This window comes from Cervus elaphus, chromosome 12 (genome assembly GCF_910594005.1).
Source record: "Cervus elaphus chromosome 12, mCerEla1.1, whole genome shotgun sequence".
In the NCBI taxonomy this organism is placed as follows: Eukaryota; Metazoa; Chordata; class Mammalia; order Artiodactyla; family Cervidae; genus Cervus; species Cervus elaphus.
Genome location: NC_057826.1, coordinates 1,264,707 through 1,280,100, shown reverse-complemented (window position 1 = coordinate 1,280,100; position 15,394 = coordinate 1,264,707). Strand labels below are relative to the sequence as shown.

General features: G+C 45.1%; 1 protein-coding gene across 6 annotated transcripts in view; it reads right to left on the bottom strand.

Annotated features, from left to right (window-relative positions):
- The window catches only part of TTC7B (tetratricopeptide repeat domain 7B), a 265,511-nt gene that overhangs the window by 121,201 nt on the left and 128,916 nt on the right, over positions 1 to 15,394 (bottom strand). For all 6 annotated transcript variants that reach the window (XM_043920987.1, XM_043920988.1, XM_043920989.1 and 3 more), the window contains exons 6-8: positions 14,018 to 14,096; positions 7,633 to 7,805; positions 495 to 558 (exon numbers count right to left, since the gene is read on the bottom strand). In XM_043920987.1, the coding sequence (XP_043776922.1) occupies positions 495 to 558; positions 7,633 to 7,805; positions 14,018 to 14,096 (316 nt within the window). The remainder of the gene's footprint in view (positions 1 to 494; positions 559 to 7,632; positions 7,806 to 14,017; positions 14,097 to 15,394) is intronic.

The following is a 15,394-nucleotide window of genomic DNA, read 5'->3' as shown; positions in this document are numbered from 1 at the left end:
ACACAAGGCATGTTCATCAGGCTGCTGCTATGGAAACCAGAGGTTCAGTACAGCCAGTGTTTCACCCCCAAATTCTCCCTCCCACCAAGGCAAATGAAGAAGACTCATAAAGGTTTACCCTTGAGGACTTCTCCCCCAACCCCATTTAAGGTTCCCCTGATGGTCGTTTTAGCTGTAGTTCCCCATATACAGCTGTGTTCTTGTTCAGTCAATACTTTGTGGATAAATGAATGAACTCAGATGCCTGCTAATTGCTAAGGGAAAGAGAAGTTTCACGCGTCAGGCCAACCCAAGGGGCATTTCTAGCCAGCCCAAGAATTAGAAACATCTCTCTTTAAACCACTGTAGTTATTTTTCCCACTAGGTATCCCCTTCAGAAAGTACTCTTCTTGTTTCTGCAAAGAAAAAGAGTCACTATCCTGATGGAGTCACCATATCAAAACAGGGACTAAAGGAATAGGGGAAAGAAAAATGTAAAAACACATTCTACTCACCATTGATTCACTAATCAGCAGTAATAACAGGGCTTCTTCAGTATTTTCTTGAGGACAAAAAATGCTGTATAAAGAAAATTCACTTTGATATATGGCAATTTCAAAGTAACACAAAATACATGACTAAGAGCAGGACTGAATGCTAACAGCTTCTAGATTTTTACATAGTATAGAACCCATAAAAAATGCTGGATAATCTGGGCACTTGAATTAATTTGTTTACTTCTATGGTAATCTATGGAATTTATACATTTTAACTAGGCATTTTAATAGCAGGTAGCAGGGTAAAGCTGTAGAAACCAAGTTAAAAGCCCAAATAACATTTGTGACTATTATAGAGGCAGAAATTTTGATCAGTACAAACTGACATTGTCTAAATAATACAGACTTTCTCCTAAACCCATTATGAGTTATAACCTGCAGACATTTCACTACATGGTACTCTTCTCATGTCTTACTTGCTAGCTGGCATATTGTATATTGTCATTTCGATGAAATAGGAGATTGGAAGCAATTTTAGAGTTTGAATAATTTCTAGGATACTGTAAGATACTAGGATACTGCTAAGTGAGCTATCTTACAGAAACACACATGCCAAATTTTGGGGTAGCATGCAAGAACTGTCTTATTAGTCAATTTTATGGAATTTGGCTAGACTCAACATCTTGGATTAAAAGGAAAGGCTTTTAAGCTCAATGTTGCTCAGGATTAGAGAACAATATAAACCAAATGTAACTCTGATCTCCATTCTCTATATCCTATTTTTTGTGATTTGAGCATTCTAAAAGACTTCCGCATTTTTCTCCATTCTAAAGCTCTAGAATCCTTGAGTAGAACTGTGAGCTGCATCACAAGTTGGGCCAAACTCAGCCCTTTTGTGGAATGCTAGAAGAGTGCAGGAAGAATGCACTGGGTTAAGGACTTCCCTGCTGGTTCGGTGGTTAAGACGCCACGCTCCTACCGCAGGGGCACAGGTTCAGTTCCCGGGTGGGGAACTAAGACCCTGCATGCTGCACAGCGTGGCCAAAAAAAAAAAAAAAGAAAAGAAAAACTTTAAAAAGAAAAAGTTAAAAAAGAAAAAAAACCCTGGATGTTTTGGAGAGGACTAAATTTACACCTTCCCAGGCATACTATTACATCTAACTTAAGAGAAGGGATGAGGCCCCCTGCTGCCCCCAAATGGTCAAAAAACATTTTCCAAATGATTCTAAATTCTTGTGATTTAGGCACCTGTGATCTAAGCTCTTGTGATCTGAGCACTTCTTTTTGCAGTGCCGGCAACTTTTGTACTGTGTTAAAGGGCCATGAGGAATAAGACCGAAAAGTACAGTGACTGAGTTTACAGCTCGAACATCCTGGAGGTAAGACCACCTGCGGGATGGTTCCCATTGCTCTGTCAGGATTAAGAGTTTATAAAAGGGCCTGTGAGCTTCAGGGCAGCAGTGGAGAAACAGACATGCAGGACAGACTTTCGGACATGGGAGAAGGGCAGGTGACTGGAGAGAGTGACATGGAAATGTACAGCACCGTGTGAAACAGACAGAATGCGAACGGGATGTACCACTCCGGGAGCTCAGACAGGCTCTGTGACGGGCTGCAGGCGGGGTGGGAGGGAGGCGGGAGGGGGTCCGGGAGGGAGGGGCATGGGTGTGCCTGTGGCCGGTTCTTGTTGGTGTCTGGCAGAACCCCACAGAGTTCTGTAAAGCAATTATCCTTCAATTAAAAAATTTAGAAAAGGGGAGGGGCGCCTGTGAGCAAGGAGCGAGCTTCTAGAATCTGCAATGACCTCGTTTAAGAGGTAGCTTTAGGTGACTTGGGTTTTTAAAAGAGAGAACACTTCTCTCCCGTTAAATTCAGAAATAGAGCCTACAGGCTTTGAATTCAGAATGCTCGTGTGTGTGTGTGTGTGTGTGTGTGTGTGTGTGTGTGTGTCCGCCCAGCCATCAGTTCCTGACATTCTAGTTCATGTTCACATGCAACTGGGACCTCACAAAAAAGCAGTAACATTAAGCTTTTTTTCCCCCATAGCTAGCCAGTTCTGCATTGTCCAGACTAATTGAAAAGAGAGAGAGCCCATGCTAATTGTGACTTAACACCAGCAAATCGAGTCCAAAATAACCCCCAAATTCCATCTGAGTCGTCTAGGCTGCTTATATGCGAGGTTGTGTTATTTTAACCAGAGCTGCTAATAAGTAGCACTTTTTTTTTTTTAAGTCACTCACTCACTCTTTGTGACCCCGTGGAATGTAGCCCACCAGGCTTCTCCGTCCATAGGATTCTCCAGGCAAGAATACTGGAGTGGGTTGCCAAAAGTAGCACATTAACTGATCCTAATTCTACTTCCTCTACCCTCTACCTTTTTCAAGGCAGGCAAGATGGGTCCCCAGGGGGCGCTGCAAAGCTCTGAGGACCAGCAGGAAGAAGCAGGGACCAGGGGAGGGAAAGGATAGTTTTAAGAGACATACCTGAAAAACGGCACACTGTAGTTTAACGCCCGGCCCCCCGCCCCCCCCGCCTCCAATTATGAATTCTCTAGACCTCTTTCTGGCCGTTCTGTCCCTCTTCCCTGTGGAGCTCAGGGTGGACAGTGAAACTGCTGGGCTCTCCTTTTGTGATGTTGTCCTCTTAGGGCCCAAGAGTGTCAAGGGAAGGTCCTGGGCCCCCAGGCCTCAGGCTGTGAAGCTGGGAAACTCCAGCCTTAGATCTGGAGGAAGGTGATGGAAGAACTGCTCATTCATATCTTTGGTTCTGCCAAGTAGTTACCAGGACCCTTCAATGTCCCTCATCGCTATCCTTCAAACAGCATCCTCGTCCTTACCAAAAACCTCTGCACTGGCTGCCAGGAGGTTCAGGACTGTATTTAGGATGCCAGGATAATTACTCTCTCCTCTGAGGCCTACAGAGGAGTTTGGCTCAATGCATGGCGCTCCTAGTGTTCAAAAAATCATCATCCACTTCCTGGCACAAAACAGTGGTTTCTAGCCTCCTTCTTTACTTTGTGCTAATTATCTAATCTAATGTGCATTTCCTTATCAAACCACCTCAAGTGCTTCTTACGAGGAAGAATAGAATGGAAGAAAGAAAATGAAACAAAAGGCATCCATGTCAGGAAGAAGTAAAACTATGTGTGCAGCTGACGTGATCTTGCGTATAGAAAATCCCAAGGGATCTAAAAATCTATCAGAACTAATAGATCAGTTCAGCAAGACTTCAGCATACACAATCAATATAGACAATCGATTTTATTTCTATATACTTGCAATAAACAACCCCAAAATGAAAGCAATAGTAACAATTCCATTTATGATAGTACTGAAAAGAATAGCAGACACACATCAAAACACCCTTAGCATAAGTTTACAAAAGAAATGCAAACATTATACCTTGAAAACTTCAAATTGTTGTCGAAAAACAGAAAAATAAAAAAAAAAAAAAAAGAAAAACAGAAAAATAAATGGAAAGACATTTTATGGTCATGAAGACTTAATATTGCTAGGATGGTGTGCGTGTGTGCTAAGTCACTTCAGTCGTGTCCAACTCTTTGTGACCCCATGGACTGCAGCCTGCCAGGCTCTTCTATCCATGGGATTCTCCAGGCAAGAATACTGGAGTGGGTTGCCATGCCCTCTTCCGGGGGAATGTTCCCAACCCAGGGATCGAACCCATGTCTTTTTAGTCTCCTGTATTGGCAGGCGGGTTCTTTACCACTACCACCACCTGGGAAGCCCTGTCAAGATGGCAACACTCCTCAAATTAATCTACAGATTAAATTCATTTCCTATCATAATCCTAGTTGCCCTTTATTGTTTTTTTGCAGAAATAGACAAAATGATCCTAAAATTCATGTGAACATATAAGGGTTTGGGGGGAAGGCAGGCTAAGGGGTGCTAGGTTTATTTGGGGGGGGTAATAAAAATACTCTAAATTTGACCATAGTGATGAGCAATATGACTATATTAAAAGCTATATTAAAGTGCATTGTACACTTTAAATGAGTGAATTGTATAGCATGTGAATTAGATCTCAACAAAACATTAATAAAAACGACTGTGTGTATTTGTGTGAAATGAAACTTGTGTCTCAATAACCATTCACGGTATGGGAATCTTCCCTTTAACTAATAACTACATTTAACTTGATCTGTGTTTTGCCTCCATAGTTCTCGTACAGACGGGGAAGCTGATGTACGGCAAAGACTGAGTGGTTCCAGAAAGGAGGGAGACACGGCCGGCACTCCGAGCTTTTCTACCTCCAAGGGGTGAGGCCACGCTGGAATAGCACCCAGCCAGACACAGAGCTTCATCCACATGTCACACTTGACTGGGGGAGGAAGCAAGAGCTGGGGTCCTCAATATACGGGCACTTAGGAAGCAGCTAAAGCAGAGGAAAAATCTAGGGTCTATTTTTAAGATTTAAAAACATTACCTAAAAAAGAACCTCAGTCCTGCTGCTAAATAGCTCACAATAAGGGGTCAGCATTTTAAAAGGGAGAGTTTGAGAACTGCTAGAACAGATGTTCTATGAATCCAGATAGGGAGTAAGGAATGCAGGAAAAAGTTAAGAAAATGCTCACTAGCCTGAATCCATACAAAAAATGCAAATTGAACATGATGACAAGACAGAGAAAAGCCAGGGTCAGTTTAAGAAGACTGAGAAGCAGTGGCCAGTGGCCACAGGACTGGAAAAGGTCAGTTTTCATTCCAATCCCTAAGAAAGGCCATGCCAAAGAATACTCAAACTACCGCACAATTGCACTCATCTTACATGCTAGCAAAGTAAGGCTCAAAATTCTCCAAGCCAGGCTTCAACAATATGTGAACCATGAACTTCCAGATGTTCAAGCTGGTTTTAGAAAAGGCAGAGGAACCAGAGATTAAATTGCCAATGTCCACTGGATCATCGAAAAAGCAAGAGAGTTCCAGAAAAACATCTATTTCTGCTTTATTGACTACGCCAAAGGCTTTGACTGTGTGGATCACAATAAACTGTGGAAAATTCTGAAAGAGATGGGAATACCAGGACACCTGACCTGCCTCTTGAGAAATCTGTATGCAGGTCGGGAAGCAACAGTTAGAACTGGACATGAAACAACAGACTGGTTCCAAATAGGAAAAGGAGGACATCAAGGCTGTATATTGTCACCCTGCTTATTTAACTTGTATGCAGAGTACATCATGAGAAACGCTGGGCTGGATGGATGGAGCACAAGCTGGAATCAAAATTGCTGGGAGAAATATCAATAACCTCAGATATGCAGATGATACCACCCTTATGGCAGAAAGTGAAGAAGAAATAAAGATCCTCTTGATGAAAGTGAAAGAGGAAAGTGAAAAAGTTGGCTTAAAGCTCAACATTCAGAAAACTAAGATCATGGCATCTGATCCCATCACTTCATGGCAAATAGATGGAGAAACAGTGGAAACAGTGTCAGACTTTATTTTTTGGGCTCCAAAATCACTGCAGATGGTGATTGCAGTCATGAAATTAAAAGACGCTTACTCCTTGGAAGAAAAGTTATGACCAACCTAGACAGCATATTAAAAAGCAGAAACATTACTTTGCCAGCAAAGGTCCATCTAGTCAAGGCTATGGTTTTTCCAGTGGTCATGCATGGATGTGAGAGGTGGACTATGATGAAAGCTGAGTGCCAAAGAATTGATGCTTTTGAACTGTGGTGTTGGAGAAGACTCCTGAGAGTCCCTTGGACTGCAAGGAGATGTAACCAGTCCATCCTAAAGGAAATCAGTCCTGAATGTTCATTGGAAGGACTGATGCTGAAGCTGAAACTCCAATTCTTTGGCCACCTGATGTGAAGAGCTGACTCCTTGGAAAAGACTGTGATGCTGGGAAAGATTGAAGGCAGGAGGAGAAGGGGACGACAGAGGATGAGATAGCTGGATGGCATCACCGACTCAATGGACAGGAGTTTGAGTAAACTCCGGGAGTTGGTGATGGACAGGGAGGCCTGGCGTGCTGCACTCCATGAGGCCGCAAAGAGTCAGACACGACTGAGCAACTGAACTGACTGATTGACTGAGAGGCAGTTACCCTGAGAAGCACTGCCCCCCGAAGCTGCAGAGCGATGCTCAGAAGCCTCACCCGCGATAACCCTCCAGTCCCCTTCTCTGTTAGCGCTCCCCGGGGCCTCAGAGGCAGCAGCCTGCGGGCTCTTAGCCATTTCCCACTGCACAGTGACTAAAGAAGGTTTCCATATTTATTTGTACATGTTCCTCTTTCCCTCATGGCGAGGTACTGAAAAGCCACGGTGTCTCGGTCTTGTAGGAACAAAGACGGGAAGGAAGGCTCCGAGGGGAGGTTCCTGTCTTCCTGCCGCCTCGGGGTCTCACTCTGTCTCCCGCCTACTCCTTTCCGATGGGGAAAGCCCAGATGGAGCCAGGCGCACCCTCACCCCATCATCCTCAGAGGTGATCCACTGTTTCACTGAAAACAGTGAACACACTCTACAGAGACATCACCTTTCAATCACTTGTAAATTATTAATCATTTGTTAATGACTTAATTCTCCTTCTTCTTACAGCTAATTTGGTTTAAAACAAAATTTTAAACAAAGATCAAGGAGTTGCTGAGGAAAAGGAAAAAAAAAGTGAACTCTGGCTTACTAATAACTTTGTATGATGCTGAAGTTCTTATAATAATCTGAATGAAAATCCCAAAGACCAACAGTGAAGGCTGAGAATAGCAGCTAAGCTATTCTAGATAAGAATGAGAGCATTTTCCCACTTAAAAGGTCCCCACTAGTGCCTGGATTTCACTGAAGTTATGAAAAGTAAAGAGGTATCTTTATTAAACTCGTAAATTAGACTTGCTCGTCTGGTTCCCTTTCAGGGGAGAAAAAAATCTACCCGTGAACGTCTCTGCATGCTTGTGTGTGTGTGCCAAGTCACTCAGTCGTGTCCGACGCTTTGTGACCCCGTGGACTGCAGCCGGCCAGGCTCCTCTGTCCACGGGATTCTCCAGCAAGAACACTGGAGTGGGTTGCCGGGCCCTCCTCCAGGGGGTCTCCCCGACCCAGGGGTGGACGCTGCGAGTCCTGCGCCTCCTGCACTGGTGCCGCCCGGGGGGCCCGAAGTCTCCCTCCCGCCCCCTAACCTACTCGGGAGGACGCCAGTGCCCATACTTCTCTCCTGAGTAGACGCGGGCTTTCCGGGTGAGGGTGTAGGTTTTCGTGTTTGCTCCTTTCCGGAGAGGATCGTCCAGGGGTGACTGGCATGGCGGGTCCTCCAGAGGGTTCCAGTAGCTCTGCTCACACATCCCCCGCAACAAGATCTCCGCCAGCTGCCTGGCTATTGTCTGGGGACACAAAGGAGCAAAGGGACAGCCGTGAATCTATTTCGGATCATTCACTCATTCGTTTGCTCATCGAGCAAATATTTTTCAGCCATCACTTTGTCATCACTATTCGAAGACTCATTAAAAATTTTTACTCCTATGATGAAAATTCTCCAGTTGATGACAAAAAAAATAAAATATGATACACTAAGATACTTGAAACATTTAAAAAACAGATAACCTCATGCCCTTCAAATGCTGCCCTGCTTCTGTTATATTCTGGAACACTAAACATGTTTTGGATCTGAAGTTTTTAGTTAAGCTCTTTTCCAAAAGCTCTTGTATTAACTAAATAATAGGTGAACTGCAAATATTTTCATCACTGTCCAACCAGTGCCTGCTAAAGCCCGACGTTGGCAGAAAGCCAGAACTCAACCTAGATGATGTAATCCCTGAAAAAAATCTCTTTGTTGATGATAAGAGGATGTCCGGTGCAGATTTTTAGAATGTCTTCCTTCTTTGGCGTGCCAGAACAAGTCCTCTGTGTCCCTGCCCTGGCCCTTAGCACCTGAGGCCCTGCCCTGTCCTTCCTGCATCCTGGGTCTTCCAGCCCAAGGGCAAGGAGGGTGCAGTGGGAGTACGGGTACTGACCCAGAAATACATTTTCTCAGAGCTGGGTAGGTATCTCTTTTCCCACTATGAAAACTCAGAAGTGTCTGAGTCTCGTCCTCCCGGGTTAGATGCAGATCACTGTGTTTCCCTAACTCGGTCTCTCTGCTGCCTAGGGCAGCACCATGCGTGCGTGTGGCCTGCGTCACTTCCGTCCTGTCCGGCTCCTTGCGACCCCCTGGACTGGGCCCGCCAGGCTCCTCTGTCCACGGGATTCTCCAGGCAAGAAGACTGGAGTGGGTCGCCATGCCCTTCTCCAGGGAGTCTTCCCCACCCAGGGATCGAACTCGCGTCTCTCATGTCTCCTGCATTGGCGGGCCCTTCACTGCCAGAGTCACCCGGGAAGCCGGAGCAGCTCCGTGGACGATGTACCCGGGGCAGGAGACAAGGCGGATACTGAAAAATGTGTTGACTGATGTCCTCATCATCTCCCAGTGACAAAGAGGAGAAATTAAAAAAAAAAAAAAATCCCTCTGAAAATAGAAGGACTGCATTGCAGGGTGATCCAGGCAACCTCACACTCAGCCAGAGGCAGGGAAAGAACACATCAGCCAGCAGGTTTTCCACAAGGTTTTAGTATTCTTTGGAAGAGGCAGGCAAAGGGTACTGATCTTCCCTGAGAACAAGACTTTTTAAATCAATATGTTCCAGAAGAGAACTTTGCGAGGCTTTCATCTGTGAGAAATCTCTTAAAACACTACAAGGAAACCTAAATGCAACCCAATCACTAGCTTAGTGGTTTCTGATAGCCACTGGGTAAAGGCAAATTTTCTTCATTATTCCCCAGTAAGAGCCACTGGCTTTAAATGTCTATAAAAATGTGAAATTAGATGCACTCAGATCATCCCCGACTGAGCCATCTGTAAAGATCTCATAAGAACACGATTTTCAGCACCTAAACAGTTCCTGGACCATTTTCTTAAACCTTCCATTATGGCCTCGTTTTGATCTCACTGCAGTCATATAAACTAATGACTTTTGCTGGAAGCATCAACTGGCAAGAATAACCTCCACTCGCTCTAGCTGAGGGGAAAAAAATGTTAAAGGAGAAAAATGAACAGGAACTTCACATTGTGGATGTATCTGCCACAGAGGGATTCTAAGGTAAAAGTCTCTGTCCTCAAGACAGTCTGCTCGTCCGCTGCTGGACAGCTCACACCAGACCTCATTTTCCCTCAAGATATTAAGCTTCCGGAGAGAGCTTTTCAATGAGGTTTTGATGTGATTGCATATATTAAAGGCATCAGCTCATCATGCACCTCCGATTAGGAAGGATATTGGTTATATTCACTGAAAGCACAAATGAAGTTCAGAGGAGACTGAATAGGAGAAATTATCAGCAAGATCACTAATGTCTATGATACCTTTTATGTTTTATACTCAGGACATATATAGTTTGTAGTTTAAATGCCTAAAATTGTTGATAACTATCAAATATATTTCAAATGAAAGGAAAGAAAGGAAGAAAGCTGGTCTGGAAGAAGAACTTGAACTTCTTTGTACAAATTTGGTCATTAAATGCACTATTTTTTCCTTGCATGTGTTTTTAAACTGTGATAAACTTCACATAACATAAAATTCACCATTTTAAAGTGTACAATCCAGTGGATTTAGCACATTCACAGTGTTGTACAACCATGGTCACTGTCTAGATCCAGAACACTCTTGACCCTACAAGGAAAGCCCACACCCTTTGAGAAGGCACTCTCCATCCTCCCTCCTCCCACACCCTGGGAGCAACGAGTCTGCTTCCCGTATCTGTGGGTTTGCCTAGTTTGGGCATTTCACATACAGGGAACCGTACAACACGTGGTCTTTCTGCGTCTGACTCCGCTCACTCAGCATGATGTTCTCAAGGTTTATCCATGGAGCAGCATGAATCAGTCCTTCATTCCTCTTTACAGCTGAATGATATTCCACTGTATTCTGTTTATTCAGTCATCAGCCGGTAGACACTTGAATTGTTTCCACCTTCTGGCTACTGTAAGGAGTGCTGCTATGAACATTCATATACAAGTTTTGGTTTGAAAACCTGCTTTCAATTATTTGGAGTATATATCTAGGAATGGGGTTGCTGTAAATGTACTTTTAAATCCTTCTCTGCTACAGTTTCACACCAGAGTTTACAAAGCAACTTTTCTATCTCATAAGGATATCATAAATTTGCAACTACCAGCTAATCGAAAAGAAATCATACAGCAATTAAGAAACACTGCCTTAGAGAAGAAGAAAAATCATATGACATCCTTTATGTGCAGAACCTAAAAAGAAATTATACAAATGAACTTATTTACAAGACAGAAACCAACTCACAAACTTAAAGAAGGAACTTAAGATTGCCAGTGGGTACCAATGAGGGGAAGAGATAGTTAGGGAGTTTGGGGTGGACATGTACACCCTGCTGTGTTTACATGGATCACCAGCAAGGACCTACCATAAGCTCAGTGTCATGTGGCAGCCTGGATGGGAGGGGAGTTTGGGGAAGAATGGATACATGTCTGTGGAAGGCTGAGTCCCTTCACTGTCCTTCACTGTCTGAAACCATCACAACATTGTTAATCGACTATACTCCAGTATAAAATAAAAAGTTAAAAAAAAAAACAAAGTCACACACACACACACACAAGAAACCTTGTCTCATGAGTGGCAACAGCTACAGAAGCTTTCTCACGTCCAGTGGAAACCAAAAGACGCCAGTGAAGATGTCCCAGGAAGTGTTTCAGCTGAGCTGGGCAAAGAGTCACTTATGGAAACTAGAAAATACAGGTTCTTGAGTCCAGCCGCAGGCTGGCATTCCCGAGGTCAGACACAGGGATGCGTATTTGCTCAGTCCTCCGATGTATCGGATGCACACCTCTGGTTGAGCACTCAAGGAATTAGAAGCAGTTTAATCTAGGTCACTAGTGGACCATCAACCAAGACCAAGGTGTGCCTGCAGCTCAAGCGTGACACTGAGTGGGGAGTGCCCCCTCACGCTGAATGTGAACGCGTCCATCGCTCGGTCGTGTCCGACTCCGTGTGACCCCAGGGACTGTAGCCGCCAGGCTCCTCTGTCCATGGGATTCTCCAGGCGAGGACACTGGAGTGGGGTGCCATTTCCTTCTTCAGGGGGTCTTTCCAAGTTAGGGATCAAACTCAGGTCTCCTGCATTGTAGATGGATACTTCACCGTGTGAGCTCCCAGGGAAGCCCGTGTTAACACTGACCAGTGAGTTAAAGCTGAAAGTGTCCAGGGCTAGCTTCAGTCCTCGCAGGCTTCCTTTAGAAGTCTCTTCACTGGGTTTCTCAGGAACAAAAAAGAAGAAACCACTCTTCCTTCCTAACGTATTTCTGGCCAGAATCCTACCTCAAAGGATTTTTATAAGTTAAAATACATTGATTTGAAAATCATAAACCTTACACAATAATAGAAAATATTCTCTAACTCTGAAAAATAATGTTAGTGTAAGCAACAGATTCCTACAGTGCAGTCCATGTACACACATCTTTTAATGAGGAAGAGCCATTCATTTCCTTAATGAAATATGTATTTTTTGAGAGTCTATATTTAAGAATTTTGAAAGATTGGCTAAGTGAGCTTTTAAAACAATTACAAGAACACTTGCCAGTACTCTTATGCTTTCAAATCTTTTAAGCTGTTCATGCTGACCAGTTGGGAAGTTTTATGGAATGTGGGGTGGAGGTCAATTTGAGAGAAAAGACATGTGGCAACAATTTTTATCCATATTTTTGCAGGATTTTTTTTCCCTTAAAGAGCTGTGTTGATCAAAAAATGTTTTCTTTGAACTTCTGAGGGCACCGATAAATCATAACAACACATAAATAAATATCAAAGACCAAGTGAGTTTTTGGTGATGTGTGTGTGTGTGTGTGTGTGTGAAGTCACCCATCTTGTCTTATCTCCAATAATTCTGGGCCTCCCAGGTGTCACTAGTGGTAAAGAACCTGCCTGCCGACACAGAAGACTTAAGAGACACGGGTTCAATCCCTGGGCCGGGAAGATCCCCTGGAAGAGGAAATGGCAACCCACTCTCCGGGCCACGGTCCGTGGGATCGCAAAGAGTCAGACACGACTGAGCAGACTTGGCCCTGTAATCCTAGGAGAGCCTATGGCTGAGCCCCCTGGACCTGTGAGTCGTGTGTCCACATCCTAATGTTCTGGAGACGCCAAAATGAAGACGCGGCCTCACTTCCCATGACGGGAGCGACTTAGCCTCGCCCAACTGAACACTCACAGCACTTAAAGGATTCCTGAGGGACTTCCCTGCGGGTCCAGGGTGTTAAGACTCCAGGCTTACACTATAGAGGGCGTGGGTTCAGTTTCTGGGCAGGGAATTTAAGATTCCACATGCCACGTGGTGCGGACAGAAAAATGAAAAGCCATGTAAAGGACGCATGATAACGGGCAGACCGCAGCACGGACGACAAAACGCCAACGCTCGGTGACTCTGGCTCTGAAGGGCACGCTGTGGAGGTGTCATTATGAGCCTCCCAGACAGGAGAGTGAAAGGTTTAAAAGGAAGGCAAGAGAACTCAAGCCCACAGGTGAGTCAAGCTGCTGATCAGCCAGTGTATTTAACTAGCTTTTCTATTTCTGGGTTTTGTGGTCAATATAGTTGAACAGCTAGGTACTCCTAGGATCTGATGTGCTTTGCCCTGTCTAGGGTGCGGTGTGAACCTTCAGCATACAACCACACTGGCATCGGGAGGGCCTAGTGCAAACTGCCATACAGGGTGCACCTCTTATGGTTTAACAGAGCGTGACCGAGAAGCGAGTGAAAAGATGTCCGTCATCAGCCGTCAGGGAAATGTAAATCGGAACCGCAGTGAGACGGCACCGCACGCCCACTTAGGATGGCTAGCACTGAAAAGAAATGATAAACAAGTGCTGTCGAGGACGTGGAGAAACTGGAACACTCGTCACTTGGGGTGAGAATGTAAAATGGCGCAGTCGATCTGGAAAACAGTTTGGCAATTCCTCCAGAGGTCAAATGTAGAGTTACCATGGGATCTAGCAACATCAATCCTAGGTATGTACCCCAGAAAAACAAACACAAATATCCACATAAGAACCCGCATGAGGATGTTCACAGCAGCATTGTTCATAAGAGCTGACAGGCCGACACACTCCAGTGTCCTAGGGACTGGCGGCTGAACAGACAGAGGTGCCCTATCCTGTACTGGAACATCATCCACCGTGGAGAGGACAGGACGGGTAGGCCGTGAAAACATCACGCTGGGCGAGCCAGGCACAAAAAGACCACGTACTGGGGGAAGAGCAGAGTGAGGCGGCCTAGTAACAGGCATGGAGGTTTTTGTGGGGTGATGAGAAAGTTCTGAATGGAAATATAAATGATGGCTGAACAATTTTGTGACTACTAATCTCCAATGACTTTAAACTGGTGAATGAATGGGTATCGACATGCTTCGCTGATAGAATTTAAAATGCATAACGTCTATATTACCTAATATGTGATGATACATCATATATCATTTATAATATGAAAGAGGGAGAAGGTCCTTGAAGCGCCTTCAGGCCTGAACCAAGTCGGCAATCACACTTACCATTCGCAGGTTTTGGGTTGTTCTCGTTTCAACCGCTCTGAGGAGCTCTCTGAACCTCCCGACTCCTCTTGTCAGATTCCTGTGGGCACACAGAATTTGACAGGGCTTCCATCTGGCGTCTGTTAATATTAAATATTTTATACACACGTTCCACTGCATTTTGTCTACATAAAAGCTGTCGGCGAGATGGTAAGCGAACCATTGCTCTGCACGTGTCTGTCCATCTTTGCTCAAGTCTGAAAAATCTGACTTAAGATTGATGGGCTTTGGTGCTTCCACAGTCAGTTTTTCAAGCAAAGAAATGCTAGAAAGCCAGATCTGAGGCAAAAATTTTAAAAGGCAAGATATCTTTCACGAGTCTATCTTCCACCCCCCAGTAGCTCAGCCTACTTCGTTAACTGGTGCTAAACTCTTTTCATCCCAGAATGGGTGGCATAAAGGTACAGGAACGTGTGTAATGCAGGAAAGGCTTCTTGTGACCTGCCTCCTTTGTGGGTAAGACAAAGGACAGAGGTATGAAAATGACGGGCTCCATCAGGCAAGCACTCTGTGTCTTCGAGAACACACACCACTGCCCAGTAAAGCCCCCTGCCCGCCCCCAGCCTAACCCCAACCCTAAGCAAGCAGGCAGAGGGTCACAGCCCCTCCCGAGCGGGTGGGAGCCCCTGGGATGAGGTCAGCGCATCTCACACACGGCCATGCACCTCGCCGTGTGGGTAGCATGTTTCGTGAAGGGGCAAATCAGGCCTGGCTTCCCCCTGATCCACACGCCCAGACCCCACGTGTCTGTCCCCTCTCTGAGGCTGTGCCCGCCCGGCCGGCTGGGATCACTTCCCCGCAGGTCCCTTCACATCGAGCGCCGCCACCTCCTATGACATAACCCGGTGATATTTATAACCTGCTCATTAGAACACATCTCGTCTTTCCAAAAAGCCACCAAGCAGGTCAGCCGGTGCCGGCCGCGGCAGAGTCCAGGTATTCGGCTCTCTCCTCAGATGACACTTTAAATCGCACAAAGGGATGAAAGCAAACTACACGTGGGTTCTGTATGCTCTGAGAACTCACAGGGCCATTAATTCGTGTCTTATATCAACGTGACATCCCAGGGCTCTCATTCACAAGAACAGCCCCAGATCTCGAAGATAATGGTTTATTGGCGCCAGGACATAAACACTCCCATAGTCCTCTCACCCACACATATCAGATGATATCAGATCAGAGGCTTTACGGTGGCATAAAAAGAAAAGCTTGTGCTCAGGACTCCAGGCAGCGCTAAAGGAGACATGAATAAAAATGAGGTAATAGGCCCTGGGACATGCAATCTATGTTGCTTTCCCCTTCATTTGCTTTTATGGGATCTGTGTTCACAGGCAACAG